General features: G+C 36.9%; 2 protein-coding genes across 2 annotated transcripts; both read left to right on the top strand.

The window, feature by feature from the left end:
• The first annotated feature begins 5,726 nt into the window (after window positions 1–5,726).
• Window positions 5,727–18,278, top strand: LOC139126889 (uncharacterized). The gene is made up of 3 exons (XM_070692815.1): window positions 5,727–6,604; window positions 7,184–7,305; window positions 16,414–18,278. Exons 1-2 carry the CDS (start codon window positions 5,727–5,729, stop codon window positions 7,227–7,229), a joined length of 924 nt encoding a protein of 307 aa, XP_070548916.1. The 3' UTR covers window positions 7,230–7,305; window positions 16,414–18,278.
• On the top strand, window positions 9,421–16,644 carry LOC139126887 (uncharacterized). Its single transcript, XM_070692811.1, has 3 exons — window positions 9,421–12,113; window positions 12,424–13,012; window positions 16,414–16,644. The coding sequence occupies exons 1-3, from the start codon at window positions 9,421–9,423 to the stop codon at window positions 16,642–16,644; spliced, it is 3,513 nt and encodes a 1,170-aa protein (XP_070548912.1).
• Window positions 18,279–24,619: the final 6,341 nt, after the last annotated feature.

The following is a 24,619-nucleotide window of genomic DNA, read 5'->3' as shown; positions in this document are numbered from 1 at the left end:
TAATACATATTAAAACTGCCTTGCAGTTTGATTGTCTTAAAAATTATCACAGAAGTAGAAAATGAAAAGAAACTAATCAAATTGCTGTAACATATTCACCCTCAGTGTCTGTAGGCCTATACTAACATTCAGCTTTTTGTTATATCTTTATCACTCTCCATGGGCCAAGGCACACTTGGGTCAATGTCATCACTGTGTGCCAGTCTGTGAGTGTCAGTCTGTCTGTATGTATGTCCTTATTTCATACAATTGTTGGTTTGTTTTGATAACTATATGGGAGCAAACAGTGATATTGTCACTATTTTGATAGTGACTGTAAGAGTATGTGTAAGAATTGTATGTAAAATAGTTGGAATGATCGAGGTATGTTGTGGTCTCTGTGTGTTGCGTTAACTATGAAATTGAACATTTTGGGTAACCAAACATTTCTCACAGTAAGTGTTCCTGTCATGTGTTGTTAGGTCATATTTGGTTTTATATATAAATACCAAAAAGAGCTTATATGATGAGTCTAAGTGGCGTCTATGTCTGTATATTTGTGGGTATGTGCGGATGTATGTCCATCACATACAAAGGCTCCCATACCGCCAAAGCTACCGTCTCAGTATTTGGTGTACAGGTAGATGTAGGGGTTGAGATGTGAATTTGTTCAAATGAACACATCAGTGTCAAAAGTGTGCAAATGAGGTAAGAAAAAGCGAAATTCTGAAACAGGCTTACTCCACTGACTTGAGTCATTTCCTGTCATTGTCATTGAACTGTTACATATTAACAGACCTGCTCAAACCATATGCAGTAGAGGGGAGGAAGACCGTCAGTAGAGGGGAGGAAGACAGTCTGTGGTCAAACTAAGGAGGGCTAGCTGCCTTTCTGCTATGCATGTTGCTAAAGTTGTCCTCCAGTACCTAAAGTTTCAGACCTTAATTACTTTTGTCATTCTTGTTTTTCTGGTTTAAATATTTCTTGTTGTTTTTCTGGTTGTACTGTGCAGAAATCATTGTCATAACATCACGTAGAATTTTCCTGCACTGAACAAATAGAAACAACATTTATTGTTGATCTTTGGTACCCATACTGGTATGTACCATTGCTGATCAAATTTGAGCGACACCGTATAATTGTGGTATTTTTTTGATAAGAGATTACAATGCTTGTACTTTTAGTGATCATATATTCTTAATGAGAGTGTATTTGAATTTAAGTATTGTTTCTGTGCATGTTAGTATCCACAGATAATTGAGGTGACACTGCTGTTGTAATCAGATGAAATGTAGCAAAGTGTTGATCTTGTTTGTTAAATGTGTAGTTGAGTTTGTGTGTTTGATACATTTTGAGGGAGGCTGGAGGCTTGGTGTTGTAGGGGAATAAAATAGAGGCATTTATGAACAATTTGTAATCTTGCTAGTCATTGCTACAGAGTTTTTAAGGCTGTATTTGTATCACAAGACAGTGAAAGTAGACCATGGAAAAAACAAGCCATTTTCCTTGTGAAGCTGTCATGGGAGGTTCAGTGTCCCAATGTATGACATCCATTGATAGTTCTGTGATCTGAAAAGTAATTCTACCAACTGTAACGATGCATAATACTGTCTTGACTTCTACATATTTCAGATTGACTTAGTTAGGAGTATGTGTGTATGTATGTATGTATGCATGCATGTATGCATGCATACATGTATGTGTTCCAATTATGCATATATGCATGTCTGGCTGCTTGTATGTCTATATAGATGTGTGTATATCAATATGTATGTTTGTATGTGTCTTTGAATGTATATTTGTATCTTATGTATATATGTCTGTCTGTCTTTATGTATGTGTCTGTTGAGCTGTGTATACATGTATGTATGTATGTATGTATGTATGTATGTATGTATGTATGTATGTATGCGTGTATGTCATGTCTGTATGTGAGTTTGTTCCCTTACCTCCGTACGTGTCTGTATGTGTGTGTGTGTGTGTGTATGTTATATATATATATATATATAATATATATATATATATATATATATATATATTATGCAGCGAAACTTCTGTTCAGAAAGACGCGTTTCTGATGTGACTTTTTCATGACAATACTCAGTCTGAGACGCGTTTCAGACGCGTCCAAAACGCGACTGTTATTCATATATGTAAATTGTATGCACCAGAGGTAATGCAAAAAACCCACCGCTAACTTGTCTAAAGTATGCCAGTAGGTTGCACCAGAATATTTTCAAGCGAGAGTTACCGTTTTTTTGACGCAGTCAAGAAAATATTCATCAACTTGTCAATTTCATTTGGTATCTCTAAAGTGTCTCAATTGGATTGACCCTTTGCCCAAAACCCTATCAAGTTTTACAGCCAATGTAGAGTTGCGTTGTCTTGGGGACACAGTGTCCCTCGTATAGACATTGCTGAAATTTTACTCAACACTTTGCTAATTCATATGCCAAAGTCGGTACGGACATGAAAAAACAATGGGTTATTTTTTTGTGCTGCCAGGAATTAGATGGGCATTTCACAGAAGTTGTAAACATTTTGCCAGAATTTGAAACACATCATACGATATACTGTATCCTCAACACATGCAATGTCATCGCCCCAGCCAGCGTAATTTCCACTCTCATACAGCAGCAGTTACAGAGGAACGGGATAGGTATATGTATAGAGATCAATAAAGACATGACTTTTACACCTCTCTGTATTTGTCTAACGTAGCATTTCTACAACTATTTCGATAAATAGCTGGGGATATTCATCGTCGTAATCCACGTGCATCTTTATGGCGATAGCTTAGCACTACCCGTTTTTGCGTAGGTCAGCGGAGCGGAGATTTGCTCTGGCTAGCAAGAATGGGGATATTGCGATTTGACGAAGTACACATGAAGCTATAGCCTATAGATAGCACGTTTATAAAAACATGTGGTCAGTTAGAAATATATGTGGGACGTTCGTTTTGCCAAATGCCAGTGAACAAGGAATATGAACGGACAAAAGACAAAAGTCTATAGTCTCTGTCTTGCGTAGTCTTTTTAGAATTGTTTCAGAGCCTGGTACGGCTGGGTCGCTGAGTCCACACCGCTGACATGTTAAAAGTGAACAATTCATGTTCACAGACTAGTTGCGAAACATCCGACTACATTGCAACCAAGTACCAGGGCAGGTAACTTAAAAAGTTGTGTTCCCGGGTAAAACTAACCCGTTCTGAGACAATTATACCTTGCAGGTCCAATGTAATAAAATTACAAAAACAAATAAAAGAAAAGTACCAGTGACAGACAGTGGTTTCCATGGGTTTTATGTTCTGTTTGAAAAATTACGAATTTTGGGAAAAAAACAAAACAAGAACACTGAGCACCGAATCAATCCAAATGAATGTTGCTCCGTCAATTTATTACATTTTAAACCACGTGTCCTTTCTACACAGGTCTTGAACGGGAGCGCTAGCGACATGGAAATGAGAACTTACATCTCAATAAAATTTGTTTTGAAAACCTGCAAATTGTATTTTGTCCTTTACTTTTTTCACGTACGACTTTGCTCCTATCTAGGGTAAATAGTTTAACGTGATAGTACGGTAGGTTGTGGTTGTATGGGTCTGTACCGTAAGTCAACGGTAATAATGTTGTAGAAAAATGCAAGTGATTTCGTTGGCTAACTGATTTTGCTTAATTCCGTTTTATTTCTCAGTGAGAAAAGATCTGACTTATGTTTCCGAGGTAGCCGAATTGGCCCACTATCTTACTGAGGCTTGAAGGCCAAGTTTGTCTGTCCAGTGTTGTTTTCAAAATTATCTGAGCATTTCGAAGCAAACATTGTTGTCACGCTTTGCACGTAGAAGTATAGCTTGTGTCTACCGGTATTTCTATGCCGCTGTGCAAGACACCGCTGTGTAAAATACAATTCTAGGCTTCGGTGTATGATTATGATTGTGCTGCCGTTAGGTGGCTTTGTATCCGACCGCGGAAAGATGACGAGATACGACTGAAGTTTTAATATTATAATCGAGGTACACCTCTATTATATTACGAAGCACCGTCGCGTCTCTTTCCATGAGTTCTTGAATGGACCAGTTGTCAATGTTAGTTCAAACTCGAGTAAAGAAATTCCATGGTGTGAGAAAGTCATGTTGATACGATGTGCAATGAAACTCCTGAAATAAATGTAAGACTATATCTGTGCCCCTGAAGAATGTATGATTGTGTCGTTGTGTGCATTGTTACATTGTATACAAGTTGTGTATTCATTTTTGGAATTGAAAACAAGACAGAAATATGACATACGCATCGACAAATAAAAGAGACTTCAAGAAATATTCATATTTATCAAGGAATGTCCATGGCAGCTCATGAATGTGCACTTATAAAAGTACATGAACGTTTGTTCTCCCAATCAATGCAGTTGCGTAACAGCATGTACAATACTGCACATTACCAGTAGAACTAGGGCACAAGTGGTTAAAACTATAACACAGTGATCGAATAATAATGTATTTAATAAAAGTTTGTTGCTAGACTCCGAACTTGCATTTGTAACTTCATTCAGAATTTAGTACAACGCAACTCTGAAATTGCCGAGCCATTCCCTCTATATTTAGAAGTTCCTTTTTAAAACTTTAAATCTTTATTTTGTATTCTGTGTTTTTGATGGTCTTCATTTCCCTGGTATTGCAAATAATGACAATGAAGACGTAAAATGACATTTTTTGGACATAATGTGATCATCGAAATTGTGGGAAAGCTGCGTAAAGTCTGCCTATGGTTGATTTCCGCCAGAGGAGAGGTAAATTTCGATTGGGTTCGAACATGAATTCCATTTACAACTGTCGAGTTATTTTACTCAAATGGGAATTAAATCGTTACGTTTTTAACAATAACTGATACATTATAAAATCTGGGTTTTCGTAATAAATTTTATTTGCTATGCGGGCTATCGTTTCTTGGTGTTTTTTAATCCTATGCTTGTGTAAAATAGACGCAAGGGTTAAACAGTAATACAGTAATCAGGCAATAATATATATGCATACAGTGCAATAAAAAAGCTCACAGACACATGAATGAACAGTGTTTCTGTTCATTTTGTCAACAATACCATGACTGTACATACATTTACTACTAGTACTTAGTACGGTATTTTGATATCCAAAATATTTTAGAAGGGAAGATTTTGATTTCATGTACTAGCAATTACTTCGTGGCATCGGTCCAGGCCATTCGATAATGACTTTCTCATGGACATGCACAGTGAACAACGCATGGTCAACACGATATCGGTAATGCAATGAGTTTAGCTGGGTGGTTTTGGAGCAACAACATATAATCAACCGGTCTTTTCTCCAAATGTTTTACACTATGAAACATCGACTAGGCAAAATTTGCTAGATTAGACAACATTTTATTATGGTAGACGAAAGGAATTGGAGCGTCTAGAATATGACAAAAACGGGAATAGGTGGAGTATTGTATTTACATAACAAGGGCCACTCATGACCTTCTTTCCATTGTGAGATAATGAGCTGGAAGGGTCGTGTTTTAGACGCGTCTCGGACGCGTCTAATCGCCGTCAAACACCCGCCGAGTCTGAACGCAAGTTTTGTTGTGTACTGTATTTTTATATTTGTGTGTCTGTATGTCAGTATTTATATGTGTGTCAGTATTTATATGTATATGTATGTATATATGTATATTTGCAGGGTACCATGTTATTGAAAATGGCCTGTTAAGTTATGCTTTGATGTTAATATTATGTCTCAATATCTTTCAGATGCCCCGCAAGAAGAATTGGAAGAGGAGTGCAGTGCTGAAGAAGAGGTGAGTTTGGGTCGTGTCCCATCAACCACTGTGCATTTGGACCATACAGTCCTTCAGGACTGTCATAATATTGCAAATGAATCTAGAAATGATGGAAATGTAGTCCTTCGGGACTGTAAAGATGGAAATGTAGTCCTTCGGGACTGTAAAGATGGAAATGTAGTCCTTCGGGACTGTAAAGATGGAAATGTAGTCCTTCGGGACTGTAAAGATGGAAATGTAGTCCTTCGGGACTGTAAAGATGGAAATGTTGTCCTTCGGGACTGTAAAGATGGAAATGTAGTCCTTCGGGACTGTAAAGATGGAAATTTAGTCCTTCGGGACTGTAAAGATGGAAATGTAGTCCTTCGGGACTGTAAAGATGGAAATGTAGTCCTTCGGGACTGTAAAGATGGAAATGTTGTCCTTCGGGACTGTAAAGATGGAAATGTAGTCCTTCGGGACTGTAAAGATGGAAATGTAGTCCTTCAGGACTGTAAAGACATGGCAAATGAATCTGGAAATGTAGTCCTTAGGGACTGTAAAGACATGGCAAATGAATGTGCAAATGTGGTCCTTCAGGACTGTAATGACATGGCAAATGAATCTGGAAATGTAGTCCTTCGGGACTCCAATGACATGGCAAGTGAATCTGGAAATGTGGTCCTTCGGGACTCCAATGACATGGCAAATGAATCTGGAAATGTAGTCCTTCGGGACTCCAATGACATGGCAAATGAATCTGGAAATGTGTCCTTCGGGACTCTGATGACATGGCAAATGAAACCCGAAATGCAGTGCTTCGTGACTCTAATGACATGGAAAATGACAATGTAAGTACTAGGGAAAGATTTATTTCATACAAGGAAGGAAATGAGACATCAGAACATGACATGACTAGTATGGCAATGAAAACTACAAGTAATACTGAATATGAAGTGAGAGTGAATGAAAGTGACATTAAAGTTGATAAAATGATTGACAGTGAGAAGGTTAAGATACAAATCAAATGCTCAAACTTAGTGCAGGGCAGTTTTAACCAAAGTCATGCTCAATTTGGTGAGAACAGTGGGAGGGCAGTGTGTTGCTAATAGCTATGTTTCTGTACTGTACAGTAAAATAAAAAATGTGCAAATGTGGAATACATGCGACATGGATTTAATACTGCAAACAGGTAATGAATTGTATGGTTGTGTGCAGCAATCACCATCAGTTATGGATGTTTATTTTAGTCACAGAACTACCACAGTCTATTGAGTTGTTTGACACAAGGTTTAAGTCAAGTTTTGGACAATCTGTCACAGGTCTAATAGGTGAAGATATCAATATAGATAGTTTTGTGATGTCTTTGTACAATGCATTAGTAGTGACATTAACACAATATGATGCATGTTTTGTTAATTTTGGAGCAGCTGTTTTTGCCGTATTGAAGAAAGAGAATATCTTCTATACATTTGACAGTCACTCAAGAGACTCAAATGGCATGGTTACAGCAAATGGCACAAGTGTACTGATACCATTGGACAGTATTGAGGTAGTGTATAAACATTGCTGTAATTTAGCTACTTCTATGGGTATTGGTAGAAATGAACAGTTTGAAGTGACTGGAATTACTGTGAATATTGAATCTGACTGTGTTGCCAATGTAAGTAATGGAGACAGTAACAGTGATGATGAAGTAGTTGTTGTTGGCATAGAAGAGACACCACAGTTATATTGCCCTTTGGATTTTGAGTTGTGTGAAATGCTGTGCAATGAACTAAGCATTAAGAATGAAAATGTTACACGTTTATACTCTGGTCCAGGTATTGAAATGGGTGACCCTTGTAGAACAAAGAAAATCAAGGAGGATGGAAATTGTTTCTTTAGAGCGGTATCATATGCATTGTGTGGTACAGAGAATAATCACGATGTAATTCGTTTGGCCATTGTTGAGCATCTTAAAGAGAACTCCGCAGTATTCTATTGTCATTTAAGATCCGGATATCAGTCAGTTGATGATTACCTTGTAAAATCTCACATGCAAGATTTGGGAACATGGGCAACCGAAGTAGAGATACTAGCAACTGCAAACCTTTTGAAATCAGATGTTGTCACTTTTACTAGAGGTAAATGGTTGAAATATTCTAGCACTCAGATTAACAAAAACAGTGAAACTACTGGTAAATCAATATTTCTGAAACACTGTATGGAAGTTCACTATGAATTTGTGGAATGTGTCAAGCCTCCAGGTGTTTTAGTGTATGAATGTGGCCATCATGCGATGAATACATCAAGGAATACGACTAAAGTCATGGGAAATGTTCCACAACGTAAAGTTAAGAGGAGTTTAGGAACTGATGTAAATGAAGTAGTGGACCCAAAACATGTTGATGGGAGAAAAAGAGTTGGAAAACAACTGAAGTATGAGGAGAATGTAGTATCTGTTGATGAGATTTGTAGATCAATAGCACATCGAGTCTTGAACGGAAACAACCATGTACAGTTACTGATCGAAGTACTTTGATTAAGAAACAAAAACAAGAAAAGGAACAACAGAGATATTTGACAGATTTTGAATTCCGTGCAAAAAAGAAAAGTGCTGTGAATACGCACTACATAGATAATGGTGTAAATAAGAAAGCAAGAGCAAAACAAATGTATACAGACAACGAGTGTTATAGGGAAACTAAGAAAGCACAAGCAAAACAAATGTATACAGACAACGAGTGTTATAGGGAAGCTAAAAAAGCACAAGCAAAACAAATGTATACAGACAACGAGTGTTATAGGGAAGCTAAAAAAGGAAAAGGGAAACAAATGTATAAAAACAAAGAGTGTTATAGGCAAGGTAAAAAAGCACAAACAAAACAAATGTATGCAGACAAGGACTGTTATAGACAAGCTAAGAGAGCACAAAGTATTGAGAAATATGAAAAGAATGAAATTCATAGGGAGGATGTTAAGGCACACAGTATTCAGAAATATGCAAACAATGAGTCTCATAGGCAGGATGTTAAGGCACAAAGTATTCAGAAATATGCAAACAATGAAAGTCATAGGGAAGATGTGAAATCACAAAGTATTGAAAAGTATAGACACAACCAGTCTCATAGGGAAGCTGTCAAAGCAAGAAGTATTGAAAAGTATGAAGTGAATCAGTGTCATAGAGCAGCTGTAAAGGCAAGAAGTGTCCAGAAATATCAGGAAAATGAGAGTCACAGGGAGTTGGTTAAGGCAAGATACATTAGAAAGTATAAAGATAGTGAAAGCTACAGGGATGATACTAAGTGTAAAGTATTTGCTGCTCGACAGTCCAAAGCTAATAAACAGAAGAACATTGAAATGTTATAACTATGTTTCGAAATGAAACAGTTCATGGCCCCAATTATGTATGTTCAGTTTGCTATCGACAGCTTTTCAAAAATCAAGTAATACAGTGTAAAAGAGAAATATATTCGAAGAAAGGAGGCTTTGTAGCAAAGATTGCAAAGAAGTGTCTTGAATTTCACCAATGCACAGATGTATGTGATAGTGACTGTTTATATTGGAGACAGAAACAACAGAAATTAATGTGGATATGTTATACTTGTCATCGTAAATTGTTGAATGGGAATATGCCGGCAGAAGCTGCAGCTAGAAGATCAAAAGTGCACTTCATTACCTAACAATGAACAATAAGTGGTACAGAGGTATTTCTTTCAATAAAGATTGGAGGAATCCATTGTCCAGAATTGATGAAGGAGATGAATGTATTTCTGATGAAGATGGTACAAGACATGAGAGTGATAAACAAAAGACAGAACCACAGGATGACGCTAGAAATATTGAATCACAGGATAATGCTGGAAATAGCAAATCGAGAGATAATGCTGAGAATACAGAATCACAGGATAATTCAGGGAATGCAGACGCAGAGGATGATGATAATAATAGTGAAGAGCAGCAAGGAATGTTCATGGATACATGTCTTCAACCTGTTGACATAGCTCAGGAAGTTCTTGATCAGCATTTTGACAAAATCTATTGTGTTGCTCCTGCAGAAAGAAACCATCCTGTTGAAATGTTAAATGATGAAAGTAATGAAGCAAAGTCTTTCCCTGTATTGTACCCTACTGGGTCACCAACTTTTCTGGACAGTCGCGAAGTGAGAATTACACTTGCACGATATCTTCATAATCGTTTGATGAATGTAGATAGTAGGTTTGCGAGAAACAGTGACTTCATATTTTATGCTCAGTGTTTATCAGAGGTGCAACAAGTGTTGTCAAATGTGTCTATAGCAATGCGGAAAGGGTCTAGCAAAACATGCAGTGAAAATATAACTGCTGCAAGTTTAACAGATGAACAATCACTAAAGAAAATTTTAAATTATGATGAAGGTTACAAATTTCTGAAACCAATCCGAGGAACACCACCTTATTGGCAAAGTGCACAGAAAGATCTGTTTGCAATGGTGAGGCAGCTAGGTATTCCGACGTGGTTTTGCTCATTTTCATCTGCTGATATGAGATGGCCTGAGATGGTTGATAGTATTCTTGAAGCACAAGGTGATATTCGCAAAGCAGAAGAGCTGGACTGGTCAGAGAAATGTGCTGTGTTAAGAGATAACCCTGTAACAGCTGCTCGAATGTTTGATCAGAGATTTCATTACTTTTTGACACAAGTAATAATGTCACCAGCAGAACCTATTGGTAAAATTGAAGATTACTTTTATCGAGTTGAGTTCCAGCAACGTGGTTCACCACATACACATTGTCTGTTTTGGGTGAAGGATGCACCAAAAGTAGACAAAGATGATGATGATGATGTCACTTCATTTGTTGACAAATATGTGACTTGTGAAATGCCATGCTCAGAATATGATGAAGAACTTCATGAAATTGTAAACAGTGTTCAAAAACACAGCACACGGCATTCAAAATCTTGTAGAAAACATGGTACCGATTGTAGATTCAACTTTCCCAGACCACCTTCTGAAAAAACGTTTATTGCTCGACCTGACACTGATGCTCAGTTGCCTGAAGTCATAAGAAAGGCTGTTAGTGATTTAGATAAAGCACTCAGTGGAATCAATTCCAGTAGTACAGAAAGTTCTGTTGAATTCTATGAAGTAGACGAAGTTGAATCAGAACAAGCACCAAAAGTAGTAAGTAAAGCTGAAGCCAAAAAAATTCTCTCCAAAATCTGGACTGCACTTTCAGATTCTGAGAAGACTTTCTCAACAGTTGAATCTTTGTTTACTAGCATCGGAGTTACACAAGACTTGTTTGAGAGGGCATGCAGTGTATTAACTAAGAAAACGAGTGTGGTCTTGAAAAGGGAATCAAGTGATGTGTGGGTAAACCAATACAACAAGGACTTGTTACGATGTTGGAATGCTAATATGGATATACAATTTGTTGTTGATGCATATAGTTGCATTGTGTACATTATTAGTTACATATCCAAAGCTGAAAGAGAAATGGGCTTATTGTTGGATCATGCACAAAAGGAAGCTTCTAAAGAGGATAATGCAGATGCCAAGAAAGCACTTAGACGATTGGGATTGTTATATGTTAATAATCGAGAAGTGAGTGCCCAAGAGGCTGTGTATAGAGTGTGCAACTTGAGGTTGAAAGAAGGATCGAGAAAAGTACACTTTATCCCAACAGGGGATAACCCTATCAAAATGAGTTTACCTCTTGAAATTCTACAAATGAGAAGTGAAGAAGGTGATCTTAATGAGGAGGAAATCTGGATGACTAGCATCATAGATCGTTATAAAAACAGACCAGATGGAGATATATTTGATGAAATGTGTCTTGCTAGTTTTGTATCTGAGTACAGAATAATGTCGTCATCAGAGGTGTCAAATACATGTTCAAAGAAGAATGTAGTTAAACTGAAAAATGGTTTTGGTCATATGAAGAAAAGAACTCGAACTGCTCCAGCTGTGGTGAGATATGCAAGGTTTTCAGCAATGAAACAGCCAGAGAAGTATTATCAAAGCATTCTTCAACTGTTTCTGCCATATCAGTTTGATGCTCAGTTAAAACCTGACAACTTTAATTCATATGAAGAATTCTATAACACTGGTGCAGTGAAGTGTGGTAGCAAAGCTGTAGAAAGGGTGAAGGCTATAGTTGAAAGGAATAGAGCAGTCTTTGAAAAAGAAGCTGATGTACTGGATTCAGCAGAGGAGATCCTTCGAACAAGTGATAACTTGGAAGATGCATGGGCTCAAATTCATCCAGAGTCTGAAATAGATAGATTAGAAAGTTTACAAGAGAGGAAGGACAATTATGTGTCAGATGAAGGAGAAAATGATGAATCTATACCTGACTTGCTGGAGAAAAAACAGAAAGTGTCAGCCTCAGAAGTGTATCACCATTGTGGAATGTCAAGGAATGAAGCTGTAATATTGCTAAGATCTTTAAATAGCACACAGAGAGAGATATTTACAAAGTGCGGCAGTGGTGTCTGAACAAAGTCAACGGAAAAAGTGTTGAAGCTTTTCATATGTTTCTAACTGGAGGTGCAGGCACAGGAAATCTCATTTAATCAAAGCAGTGTACTATGAAGCTACACGAATTTTGGGTCGTATTCTACCAAATCCAGATGATGTATCAGTTTTGTTAACAGCACCAACTGGTGTAGCTGCATTTAATATAAATGCTAATACCATACACAGTACCTTCTCAATAGCTATTGATGCACAACTGCCATATCAACCGCTCGGAGAAGAAAAGATTAACACATTGAGATCTAAGCTTAGCAGTCTTCAAATTCTCATTATTGATGAAATTTCTATGGTTGATAAGAAACTACTTGGCTATGTTCACGGAAGGTTGAGACAAATTAAACAGACTGGTGATCAGTTGCCATTTGGTGGTGTAGCAGTGATTGGTGTAGGTGATTTTTACCAATTACCACCAGTGAAAGGAAAGGCATTGTATGTGAACAGTGAAGGAGTTGATCTCTGGAATGATTACTTTTCCATTGCTGAACTGACTGAAGTAGTGAGACAGCAAGACTCTGAATTTGCTGAAACATTGAACGTAATCAGAAAAAGACAGAAATCTGATGATTTAGATGCTCATGTTGTTACTATGCTTCAAAATTGTGAAACTGGTGAGGAGGGTAAAGGAATTCATATTTTTGCAACCAACCGAAAAGTTGATGAATGTAACATTAGAAAACTTCACTCGTTAAGTTCAGATGTAATTTGTATTAATGCACAGGATTTGTACAGAGATCCCAAAACAAAGAAATTAGTCAAAGTGAGGGGCAACATCGTAAAGTGTACAATACCAATTTGGCAAAAACTGTTACTCTGGCAGTTGGTGCTCGTGTGATGTTGACGAAGAATATTGATGTGTCTGATGGTTTAGTGAATGGCGTTTTTGGCATTGTGTCATACATACATGTGAAATCCACAGAGAGTTTTCCATCTACTATATATGTATGTTTTGACAATGAAAAGGTTGGTGCAAACTTCGCCGCCATACAGAGACATTATCAATGATACCACAAAAAAGCACGCCAATCAAGTGTGAGGAAGACAAAGTGAATAACTGTGGAAGTATAAGGCGTCAATTCCCACTCAAGCTCGCCTGGGCTAGTACAGTACATAAAGTGCAAGGATTAACTGTAGATGAAGCTGTAGTATCATTGACAAAATATTCCAACCAGGACAAGCTTATGTAGCCCTAAGTCGAGTAAAGTCTCTAAGTGGACTTACTATAACAATTTCCAAGAATCAGCTATATACTGCAATGACAAAATTGATGCTGCCCTGTCCTGTATGCCAAAGTTCATGACATTGTCAGAAGGAACTTATAATGTAGATAGTTCATGTACCATAATGCTGCATAACATAGAGGGTTTGCACTCTCATTTTGAAGATCTGAGAAATGACCATAGATTTATGACAGTTGATTTTATATGCTTGACAGAAACTTGGCTACCAACCTCAGATATGCAGAATGATTTGCAATTAAGTGGTTTTGCACTTTATCACAAGCCAAGAGAACTTTGTTATGATACATCTGACCCAGTGACATCTGAATTGAAGCAGCAAGCTCATGGTGGAGTAGGCATTTATTCAAGTGTGGATCAATGTATTGAAATCTTGGAATTGTGTATAACAAATCTGGAATATCTTGCATTCTATGTTAAAGAGATAAGATTGACAGTAGCTATTATATACAGACCCCAGTCTTATAAAGCTGATGTGTTCAAGAGAAATCTGTTGAAATTAGTGATAGAGATTGAGAAGATCCCAGGTGCAACATCATCATTGGTGATTTCAATGAAAACATATTTGTGTCTTCATGTTTGCTGAAATTGATGGAGCAGAGAGGCTTCTCACAGTGTGTTCAGAGGCAACAACAGAAAGTGGAACATTGATTGACCATGTTTATGTGAAAAATGTAGACAGTGTAGGCGTCGAAGTTATACAAACTTATTTTAGTTTTCACAATGCACTTTTGTTGAAGATTTGAATGCATGCAAATGTGTCATGTTAACTGGTTACTTTGTGATGAAAGATGAGCTAGTGCTACATATGCTGTATGTGGTATATGAGTAGTTTACAGACTAGTATTGTACAAAGTAGAAGTTTTTAGGGAAACATTTCCTTGAATGGTAGAGAAAAAGAGTAAATATGCAAAGGGTCAAGTGACTCATAATTCCAATGATATCACCATCACTTGTGAACTTAATGCAAGATATGGTTTTAAGGTGTGTGTAGATATAGCATCTTTTGATTGACCATGTTTATGGAAAAGGAATCACAAAAAGTTATCCCGTCCTGATGAAAATAAAAAACAGATGGGGAGGGCAGATTGAGACGGGCCCCCATATGTGTGTTGTGTGTGTGTGTGTGTGTGTGTGAGTGTGTGTGTGCTTGCATACAGGGCAGTAGCCTGAAAAGGGTACAGGAAAAAATCTAAGAACAGTGTGCGCTCTTAGCCAATGTGAAACACCACTTTCCGAACAAAGTCACAGGTAAAGCAAGGAAATTATGCATAGGAGATGTAAAGGTATAGAATCCTTATTTAAGTAAAACTTTTGGCTGCACGTGGTGTATGCTTCAGGGCACACGGTCCTAGAATTTTTCACATGTAATAATATTAAGTAATATAGGAGCTTAGTATTCCTGAAAAATCACCATTTTACTTCCAAAAGTGTTATGAGCACTGCTATTTACTTTGAAGGCAGGTGTAATGTGACTTGGGTAGAAGTTACCATTACTAATGTAAACATTTAGTTGTATCAACCTTTAGGTCACAATTTGTGGTTTGTGTAGTGGTTGACTGGCTATCAATTCCTCAATCAGCCAATGATATAAATGACATGCCCATCATTACAATTGCATATGTTTAAGGATATATGAATAGACAATAAAATAGCCACTAATAGATGCATAGCTAAAGTTGAACCGTACCACCACAAAAATGTTCTACCGACAAACAGAGGTGCTATGCATGTCTATTTTTACAGCTAACAATTTCATGTTATTAGCATTTACACAACTGTGATGTACCATAGTGTTCAGAATATTTCATCTCTGTCTGTATGTTGTAAATATTCAATGTTAGCCTGAAGGAGACACAAGATGATATGATCCTATGTTTATTCTACAAAATGAACATTTATATTTGAACTGTAACAATTTACTGCACACAGACATAGTGTTGTAGTGTTTGAGTGTAGTGAGAGAAAAATAATTAGTAATTTACCCAATTCCAAGGTTCTGTCAGGTTACGGCCCTGTTATGCACAGTGGGAGGGGGCTTTGAAATGATTGAAAGCTATGCGTCTGTTGAATTGCTTCAGAAGCAATAATGTAACTAACTCTGTTAGCAATTGACATTTAAAGTTGTTGGTCTGCAAAGAGGTGAAATTATAAATCTGAGATACACAAAAAGTATACAAACTGTAAACTCATTATGTGGAGTGGTGAATGGAAGTTCAACAGATGCAGAAAGTAAAGATGACCGACCATTGAACAATGTATTTTGAGATTCAAATGCTGCTGAAATGAAGTCGCTTGAAGTGATCTGCATTCATTTAAATCTGTTCTATGGAGATAGGCATGTTCTACCCTGAAAATGAGCTTAGTGAAACCAAGGCCATAGTATGTCACTGAAGTTGTTTGTCTTGAAAGGTACGCACTGCAGAGTAATAATGAAACATTCGTAATAGCATTACTGTAGTACTTTATTTGTATGTGAAATAATGAATGACCTTATGTAAAATTTTTGGGAAAAGAGAATGTTTTAAGAATAGATTTGTTATCGAGTAGCAGACTTGTTTAGTTGCAATGTAAAATAGCATGTAATATGTGTGAAAGAATTTCTTAACAGTTCTCTATACACAAGTGGATTACTCAATTGTCTTCTGCAATTTTATTTAGTGAATGCAACCTTTAGTTTTGTGAATGGTGATTTGTGCCAGGAAAAACATGACATAGTAGAAATTTCGGTGTTGTTGACTTTGACTGTGTCATTCATAACAAGTTCATATAGGAAATTAAGATAGTGCAATGAAGTAAATGTAACATATTAAAAGCTAATGCTGGCCTCATCAAAATGGCATATTATGGCATAACAGACCTAAACCAAGTTGACAAATTTTAGTATCAGTAATATAAGTATTTTGTCTGCTTTCATTTTCAGGGTGCAATATCAACTCACCTATGGACTAATCACAATGAAAGAGGCATGTTTCATTCTCAAACTAAAGCAACTTTCACATCAGTGTGCAACAGTGCCACGGGAGAGGTAACTGAGAGTTCACATGATTCTAATTTGGATAACTGTAACAGAAGGATACTCAAGTTATTTATTTTCATTGCCAGGAAGATATTTCTGCAGATGATAAGAGCAGATGATAAGTCTGGACATTGAAGTGTCTTGCCACAGGAGAGAATGCATTTATGTGAATAACAGATTCTGAATATCTCACAACACTGTGGAGTATGGACATGTTCTCTACACTAATGTACCAGTGTCACTGTACGATATTGCCATCCTACGGATCTGTGAAGCAACGAAAACAACAGAATGTTCCATTGCTTGTAACTTTTATGACTATAGAAGATGACACACAATGTGTCATTCTCTTTCTGAGTGTGACCCTGTCTGCAGATGGTGGCAAGGCACAATAAACAAGAAGTACTCAGATTGTTTTCCAAATAGAATAGAACAGATGTGACAATACTTCTAATTTCGGTAACTGCAGAATATTGATCTCACCTTGGTTATGGGCATTGTCAGATGTGAGCATTTTCTGCAAATGATAACAGCCCATGACAAAGCTGTAGTATTAAGAGTGTTTCCAAATGGGACAATACATATCGAAGTAACAGAACCTGATTATGTCAGAACACTTGCTAAATATATTGATGTAGACTAGTCCTGTTGGTGCATATTGTGCTCTGCATGAGTCACTGTGAGGTGGGATGGACTATGTCACCGTAGCATTCATCAAAGTGACGTCCATACACATTTGCCGTGTTTCAGTTCAAGTTCATTCATTGTGGTAGTAACAACTCTTGTAAAACTGCACATATTGTTAAAGGACAGTTGTCATTGAATAATATAAGCTGTGAGGCTCTTTATTTATTGAAGTTCATCACCACAGATTTCATATTCAAGAAGGCTATTTATGAAAAAGTGCATAAAAGTGTTTCAAGAGATGTGGCTGGAGCATTGATTATAGTATCACTATAACATAGTCATATTCATTTCATGCAACATTCAACTGTATTTCCACTCCACTGTGCTATTTACAGTTAACTGTATTATATAATGAAAATATCCTTGATTGTATAGCAACTGTAGTTTTAGTTAACTGTAGAATGTAATTTATATATCGCTGAAGGAAATGCTTTTTCTGAATTCTTCACCAGTATTGGCCATATATGAGATGTGCTGTTGATTTCTTCAACACAACAATGAGGTCCATAATAATTCATTTCAAAAAGAGCATATCATTTGGCCTACATCCAAAAACATCTGTACCAGCAGGGGGACTATAGTCTATAGAAACTATTGGAATGAATATCTATCTGGTATCCATCGTCAGCGCGTACCATATGTATGTATGTATGTACCATATGTATGTATGTGTATACATGTATGCATGTATGTGCATATGTACCTGTCTACATATGTACTTATGTATGTATGTATGTATGTATGTATGTATGTATGTATGTATGTATGTATGTATGTATGTATTTTTGAATGTCCTTAGAGAATATTTTGAGAATACCAGTACCTACAGATTTGATATGTGTTGTGAGAATTCAAAATATTTTGTCTGTTTTTTGTTTTTGATGTTTTTGAAAATATACTGTACTATTTCCAGATAACTGTAGTATGTAATATCCTTGATTGTATAGCAACTGTATTTCAAGTTAACTGTAGTATGTAATTTATATATCCTCAATTGTATAGCAACTGTATTTCCAGTTAACTGTAATATGTAATTTATATATCCTTGAAGATTATATATCCTTGAATAAAGAGCTGTGTTCAAAATTTGTCCATCAGTATTGGCTATTTTTAATATGTGCTGGTATTGGGATGATGCTTAGGTCAAAGATCAAGAGGAATCACAAAAGTTTTCGGGTTCACTTTGGTCCCATACAGGTCACTTTTAAACAGACACTAGCCCATTTGGCCCTTGGTCTCTTAAAAAGGACTTAAATAGCCTTTGCAATAGCATAGCTGCATAGAAATAGAGCAGGTCAAAGATCACTGGAAAATATGAAATATAATGCTTCAAAAATCTTCCTCTCAAAATTGTCAAGGTCTGCGAGTTTGAAATTTGTATGAAGAAGCATGGCCATATAGTCTAAAAAGTGACATGAGCAGAATTTGATTTATCACTTTTTATGCAAATGAACTAAAGTTTACTGTTTATTTTCAAAATGGTCGAAAGTTCACATGACGTTTTGTTAAGGTAATGTGACCAAAAATTTACTTTTGCAGACTTGCACTTGTATACCAACTATAAAGTCTCTAAGTGCAACGGTATTTACATGGGAGTTGCAGAAGTGCGACATAATAATAATAATAATAATAATAATAATAATAATTACATAAGCACCTACCTAATGAGTCATGGGCACATGTATTAAAATGGTGCTAAAAGTCATCCTTCGAACCTGTCATTTTTGCAAAAAAATTGCTTGACCTCCTTATGCCAGTTTACCAAAGATCTGGCCTCTAGCTCTATTGGTAAGCCAGGAAATACAAATGTGCAGAATAAATGAGGGCCAAGATGTGACATTTTAAGGCCTTATATCCTATCAATTTTTGAAGGGAATAGCACTTTGGGTTACTGAGTTATGCATATATGTATATTCAAGGTCAAAAGTCATCGAGGTCACATGACCATTTGTCAAAAAAACTGTAGTGCTAAGTTATCCCTAGATACCAAAAAATCAGACCTCTAGCTCTATTAGCTGGCTCAAAATTAGATATGTGAATAATTAATGAACATAAAGGATGTGGTGTCATAAGGTCTCCCATCATACCAAATATGAAGGGTGTAGCACTTGTGGTTACTTAGTTATCAACATACACTCATATTTAAGGTCAAAGGTCATCGAGGTCACACGACATTTTGTCAAAAAAATTGTATTGCTAAGTTATCCCTATATACCAAAAATCAAACCTCTAGCTCTATTGGCTGGCTCGGAATTAGATATGCGCATAAATAATGAGGTACAGGACGTGATGTCATAAGGTCTCCCATCATACCAATATGAAGGCTGTAACACTTGGGGTTATTTAGTTATGGCCATATATGTATATTTGAGGTCAAAGGTCATCAGGGTCACATGACATTTTGTCAAAAAAATTGTATTGCTAAGCTATTCCCTAAATACAAAAATCAGACCTCCAGCTCTATTAGCTGGCTCAGAATTAGATATGCGCATAATTAATGAGGAACAGGATGTGTTGTCATAAGGTCTCCCATTATACCAATATGAAGGGTGTAGCCCTTTGGATTACTTAGTTATGGCCATATATGTATATTTGATGTCAAAGGTCATCGAGGTCACATGACATTTTGTCAAAAAAATTGTATTGCTAAGTTATCCCTATATACCAAAAATCAGACCTCTAGCTCTATTGGCTGGCTCGGAATTAGATATGCGCATAATTAATGAGGTACAGGATGTGATGTCATAAGGTCTCCCATCATAACAAATATGAAGGGTGTAGCACTTGGGGTTACTGAGTTATGGCCATATATCTATATTCGAGGTCAAGGTCATCGAGGTCACATGACATATTGTCAAAAAAATTGTATTGCTAAGTTATCCCTATTTACCAAAAATCAGACCTCTAGCTCTATTGGCTGGCTCAGAATTAGATATGCGCATAATAAATGTTGCACGAAGATGCGAAGGTCAAAGGTCAAGTGGAATCCCCAAAATTGTGGAGTGCAATTTGGTCCCCTACTGGCCATTGTGCAATAGAAGCTTGCTGTCTTGGACTTGAACATAGGCCAGAATAAGCCATTGCCATAGCTTAGCAGCATAGGTACAGGGGAGGTCAAAGGTCACTGAAAAATCAGAAAAATAATATTTTAAAAATCTTCTTCTGAAATTGGCAAATCCTGTGACCTTAATATTTGGCATGAAGGAGCAAGGTTATAAGGTCTAAAAAGTGACTGGAGCAGAATTTTGATTTATCACTTGTTATGCAAATGAGCTCAATTTTAAAGTTTATAATCAAAATGGCCGAAAGGTCACGTGACCTTTTGTTATGGTCATGTGACAAAAAAATTACTTTTGCTGAGTTGTACCTGTGTACCAAATATGAAGTCTCTAGGTGCAACGGTGTTCGCATGGTAGTTGCAGAAGCTCGTCGCAAGAAGAAGAAGAAGAAGAATAATAATAATAATAAATATAGCTGCAAGCAGCGATGACCGGGTTTCGACACAAATGGCAGCATTAGAGCAAAAGAAAAATAAGACTGCACCTACCTAATGAATAATTGGCATATTTGTTAAAATGGTACTCAAAGTCATCCTTTCAACCTGGTAGTTTTGAATAAAACTTCTATCAAATACTTATGCCAGTGTACCAAAGATCAGACCTCTAGCTCTATTGGCTGGCTCAGAATTAGATATGGGCATAGTTAATGAGGTACAGGATGTGGTGTCATAAGGTCTCCCATCATACCAAATATGAAGTGTGTAGCACTTGTGGTTACTGAGTTATAGACATATACGTATATTCAAGGTCAAAGGTCATCGAGGTCACATGACATTTTGTCAAAAAAATTGTAATGCTAAGTTATCCCTATATACCAAAAATCAGACCCCTAGCTCCATCGGCTGGCTCAGAATAAGATATGCGCATAATTAATGAGGTACAAGGATGTGGTGTCATAAGGTCTCCCATCATACCAAATATGAAGGGTGTAGCACTTGGGGTTACTTAGTTATGGCCATATACGTATATTTGAGGTCAAAGGTCATCGAGGTCACATGACATTTTGTCAAAAAAATTGTATTGCTAAGTTATCCCTATATACCAAAAATCAGACCTCTAGCTCTATTGGCTGGCTCAGAATTAGATATGCGCATAATTAATGAGGTACAGGATGTGGTGTCATAAGGTCTCCCATCATACCAAATATGAAGGGTGTAGCACTTGTGGTTACTTAGTTATGGCCATATATGTATATTTGAGGTCAAAGGTCATCGGGGTCACATGACATTTTGTCAAAAAATTGTAATGCTAAGTTATTCCTATATACCAAAAATCAGACCTCTAGCTGTATTGGCTGGCTCAGAATTAGATATGCGCATAATTAATGAGGTCTGGTCACGTGACATATTTGCAATAGATTTCTATCCCATAGTAGTCCCTGTGTACCAAAATTGGGATCTCTAGCCTATTGGTAAGCCTAGAATTAGATATGCGCATAATTAATGAGGTCTGGTCACGTGACATATTTGCAATAGATTTCTATCCCATAGTAGTCCCTGTGTACCAAAATTCGGATCTCTAGCCCTATTGGTTAGCCTAGAATTAGATATGCGCATAATTAATGAGGTTTGGTCATGTGACATATTTGCAATAGATTTCTATCCCATAGTAGTCCCTGTGTACCAAAATTCGGATCTCTAGCCCTATTGGTTAGCCTAGAATTAGATATGCGCATAATTAATGAGGTCTGGTCACGTGACATATTTGCAATAGATTTCTAACCCATAGTAGTCCCTGTGTACCAAAATTCGGATCTCTAGCCCTATTGGTTAGCCTAGAATTAGATATGCGCATAATTAATGAGGTCAAGGTCACGTGACCTGACCCAAAATATTTTGTTGAACATTAACAGCCAATGATCGTCTATGTCGAAAAGAACCAGACTCCTAGCTCTATTGGCTAGCCTATAATGGGCATTTGTAAATCTATAGGGGAGGTCAAAGGTCACTGAAAAATATGAAAAATAATACTTTAAAAATCTTCTTCTCAAAATCGGCAAGACCTGTTACCTTGATATTTCGCATGAAGGAGCAAGGCTATAAGGTCTAAAAAGTGACTGGAGCAGAATTTTGATTTACCACCTTTTATGCAAATGAAGTCAATTTTAAAGTTTATTTCCAAAATGGCCACCAGGTCATGTGACCTATTGTCATGGTCATGTGACCAAAAAATTACTTTTGCTTAGTTGTACCTGTGTACCAAATATGAAGTCTCTAGGTGCAACGGTGTTCGCGTGGTAGTTGCAGAAGCGCGACAGAAGAAGAAGAAGAAGAAGAAGAATAATAATAATAATAAATATAGCTGCAAGCAGCGATGACCGGGTTTCGACACAAGTAGCAGCATTGAGAGCAAAGAAAAATTATATTGTGCGCATAATTAATGAAGTACAGGATGCAGTGTCATAAGTTCTCCCATCATACCACATATGAAGTCTGTAGCACTTGTGGTTATCAAGTTGTGGACATATAGGTATATTTAAGGTCAAAGGTTATCGAGGTCACACAACATTTTGTCAAAAAAGTTTTATTGCTAAACTATCCCTATATACCAAACATCACACCTCTAGCTCTATTGGCTGGCTCAGAATTAGATATGCGCATAAATAATAAGGTACAGGATGTGGTGTCATAAGGTCTCCCATCATACCAAATATGAAGGGTGTACCACTTGTGGTTACTGAGTTATGGACATATACGTATATCAAGGTCAAAGGTCATCGAGGTCACATGACATTTTGTCAAAAAAATTGCAATGGTAAGTTATCCTATATACCAAAAATCAGACCTCTAGCTCTATTGGCTGGCTCAGAATTAGATATGCGCATAATTAATGAGGTCTGGTCACGTGATATATTTGCAATAGATTTCTATCCCATAGTAGTCCCTGTGTACCAAAATTCGGATCTCTAGCCCTATTGGTTAGCCTAGAATTAGATATGCGCATAATTAATGAGGTCTGGTCACGTGACATATTTGCAATAGATTTCTATCCCATAGTAGTCCCTATGTACCAAAATTCTGATCTCTAGCCCTATTGGTTAGCCTAGAATTAGATATGCGCATAATTAATGAGGTGTGGTCACGTGACATATTTGCAATAGATTTCAATCCCATAGTACTCCCTGTGTACCAAAATTCGGACCTCTAGCCCTATTAGTTAGCCTAGAATTAGATATGCGCATAATTAATGAGGTCTGGTCACGTGACATAATTGCAATAGATTTCTATCCCATAGTAGTCCCTGTGTACCAAAATTTGGATCTCTAGCCCTATTGGTTAGCCTAGAATTAGATATGCGCATAATTAATGAGGTCTGGTCACATGACATATTTGCAATAGATTTCTATCCCATAGTAGTCCCTGTGTACCAAAATTCGGATCTCTAGCCCTATTGGTTAGCCTAGAATTAGATATGCACATAATTAATGAGGTCAAGGTCACGTGGCCTGACCCAAAATATTTCGGTGAACATTAACAGCCAATGCTCGTCTATGTCGAAAAAGAACCAGACTCCTAGCTCTATTGGCTAGCCTATAATGGGCATTTGTAAATCTATAGGGGAGGTCAAAGGTCACTGAAAAATATGAAAAATAATACTTTAAAAATCTTCTTCTCAAAATCGGCAAGACCTGTTACCTTGATATTTAGCATGAAGGAGCAAGGCTATAAGGTCTAAAAAGTGACTGGAGCAGAATTTTGATTTACCACCTTTTATGCAAATGAAGTCAATTTTAAAGTTTATTTTCAAAATGGCCGCCAGGTCATGTGACCTATTGTTATGGTCATGTGACCAAAAAATTACTTTTGCTTAGTTGTACCTGTGTACCAAATATGAAGTCTGTAGGTGCAACGGTGTTCTCGTGGTAGTTGCAGAAGCGCGACAGAAGAAGAAGAAGAATAATAATAATAATAAATATAGCTGCAAGCAGCGATGACCGGGTTTCGACACAAGTGGCAGCATTAGAGCAAAAGAAAATTTAGATTGTGCGCATAATTAATGAAGTACACGCTGCAGTGTCATAAGGTCTCCCATCATACCACATATGAAGTCTGTAGCACTTGTGGTTACTGAGTTATGGACATACACGTACACTCAAGGTCAAAGGTCATGAAGGTCACATGACATTTTGTCAAAAAAAATTGTATTACCAAGTTATCCCTATATACTAAAAATCAGACCTGTGCTACAAGATATGATATTTTAAGGTCTAATATCCTATCAAATATGTAGAGAATAGCAGTTTTGTCGAAGGAATTAAATGCCATAGTTATCCCTATATTTTTAAAGAGTGGGATATGTGCATCACGTGTTCAATTACAGATATAAAATTAATTGTAGCTCCATATTTTTGCCTGTCAATCATA

This window comes from Ptychodera flava, unplaced genomic scaffold (genome assembly GCF_041260155.1).
Source record: "Ptychodera flava strain L36383 unplaced genomic scaffold, AS_Pfla_20210202 Scaffold_150__1_contigs__length_94849_pilon, whole genome shotgun sequence".
Lineage (NCBI taxonomy): Eukaryota > Metazoa > Hemichordata > Enteropneusta > Ptychoderidae > Ptychodera > Ptychodera flava.
This window is presented reverse-complemented; position numbering and strand designations above follow the sequence as displayed.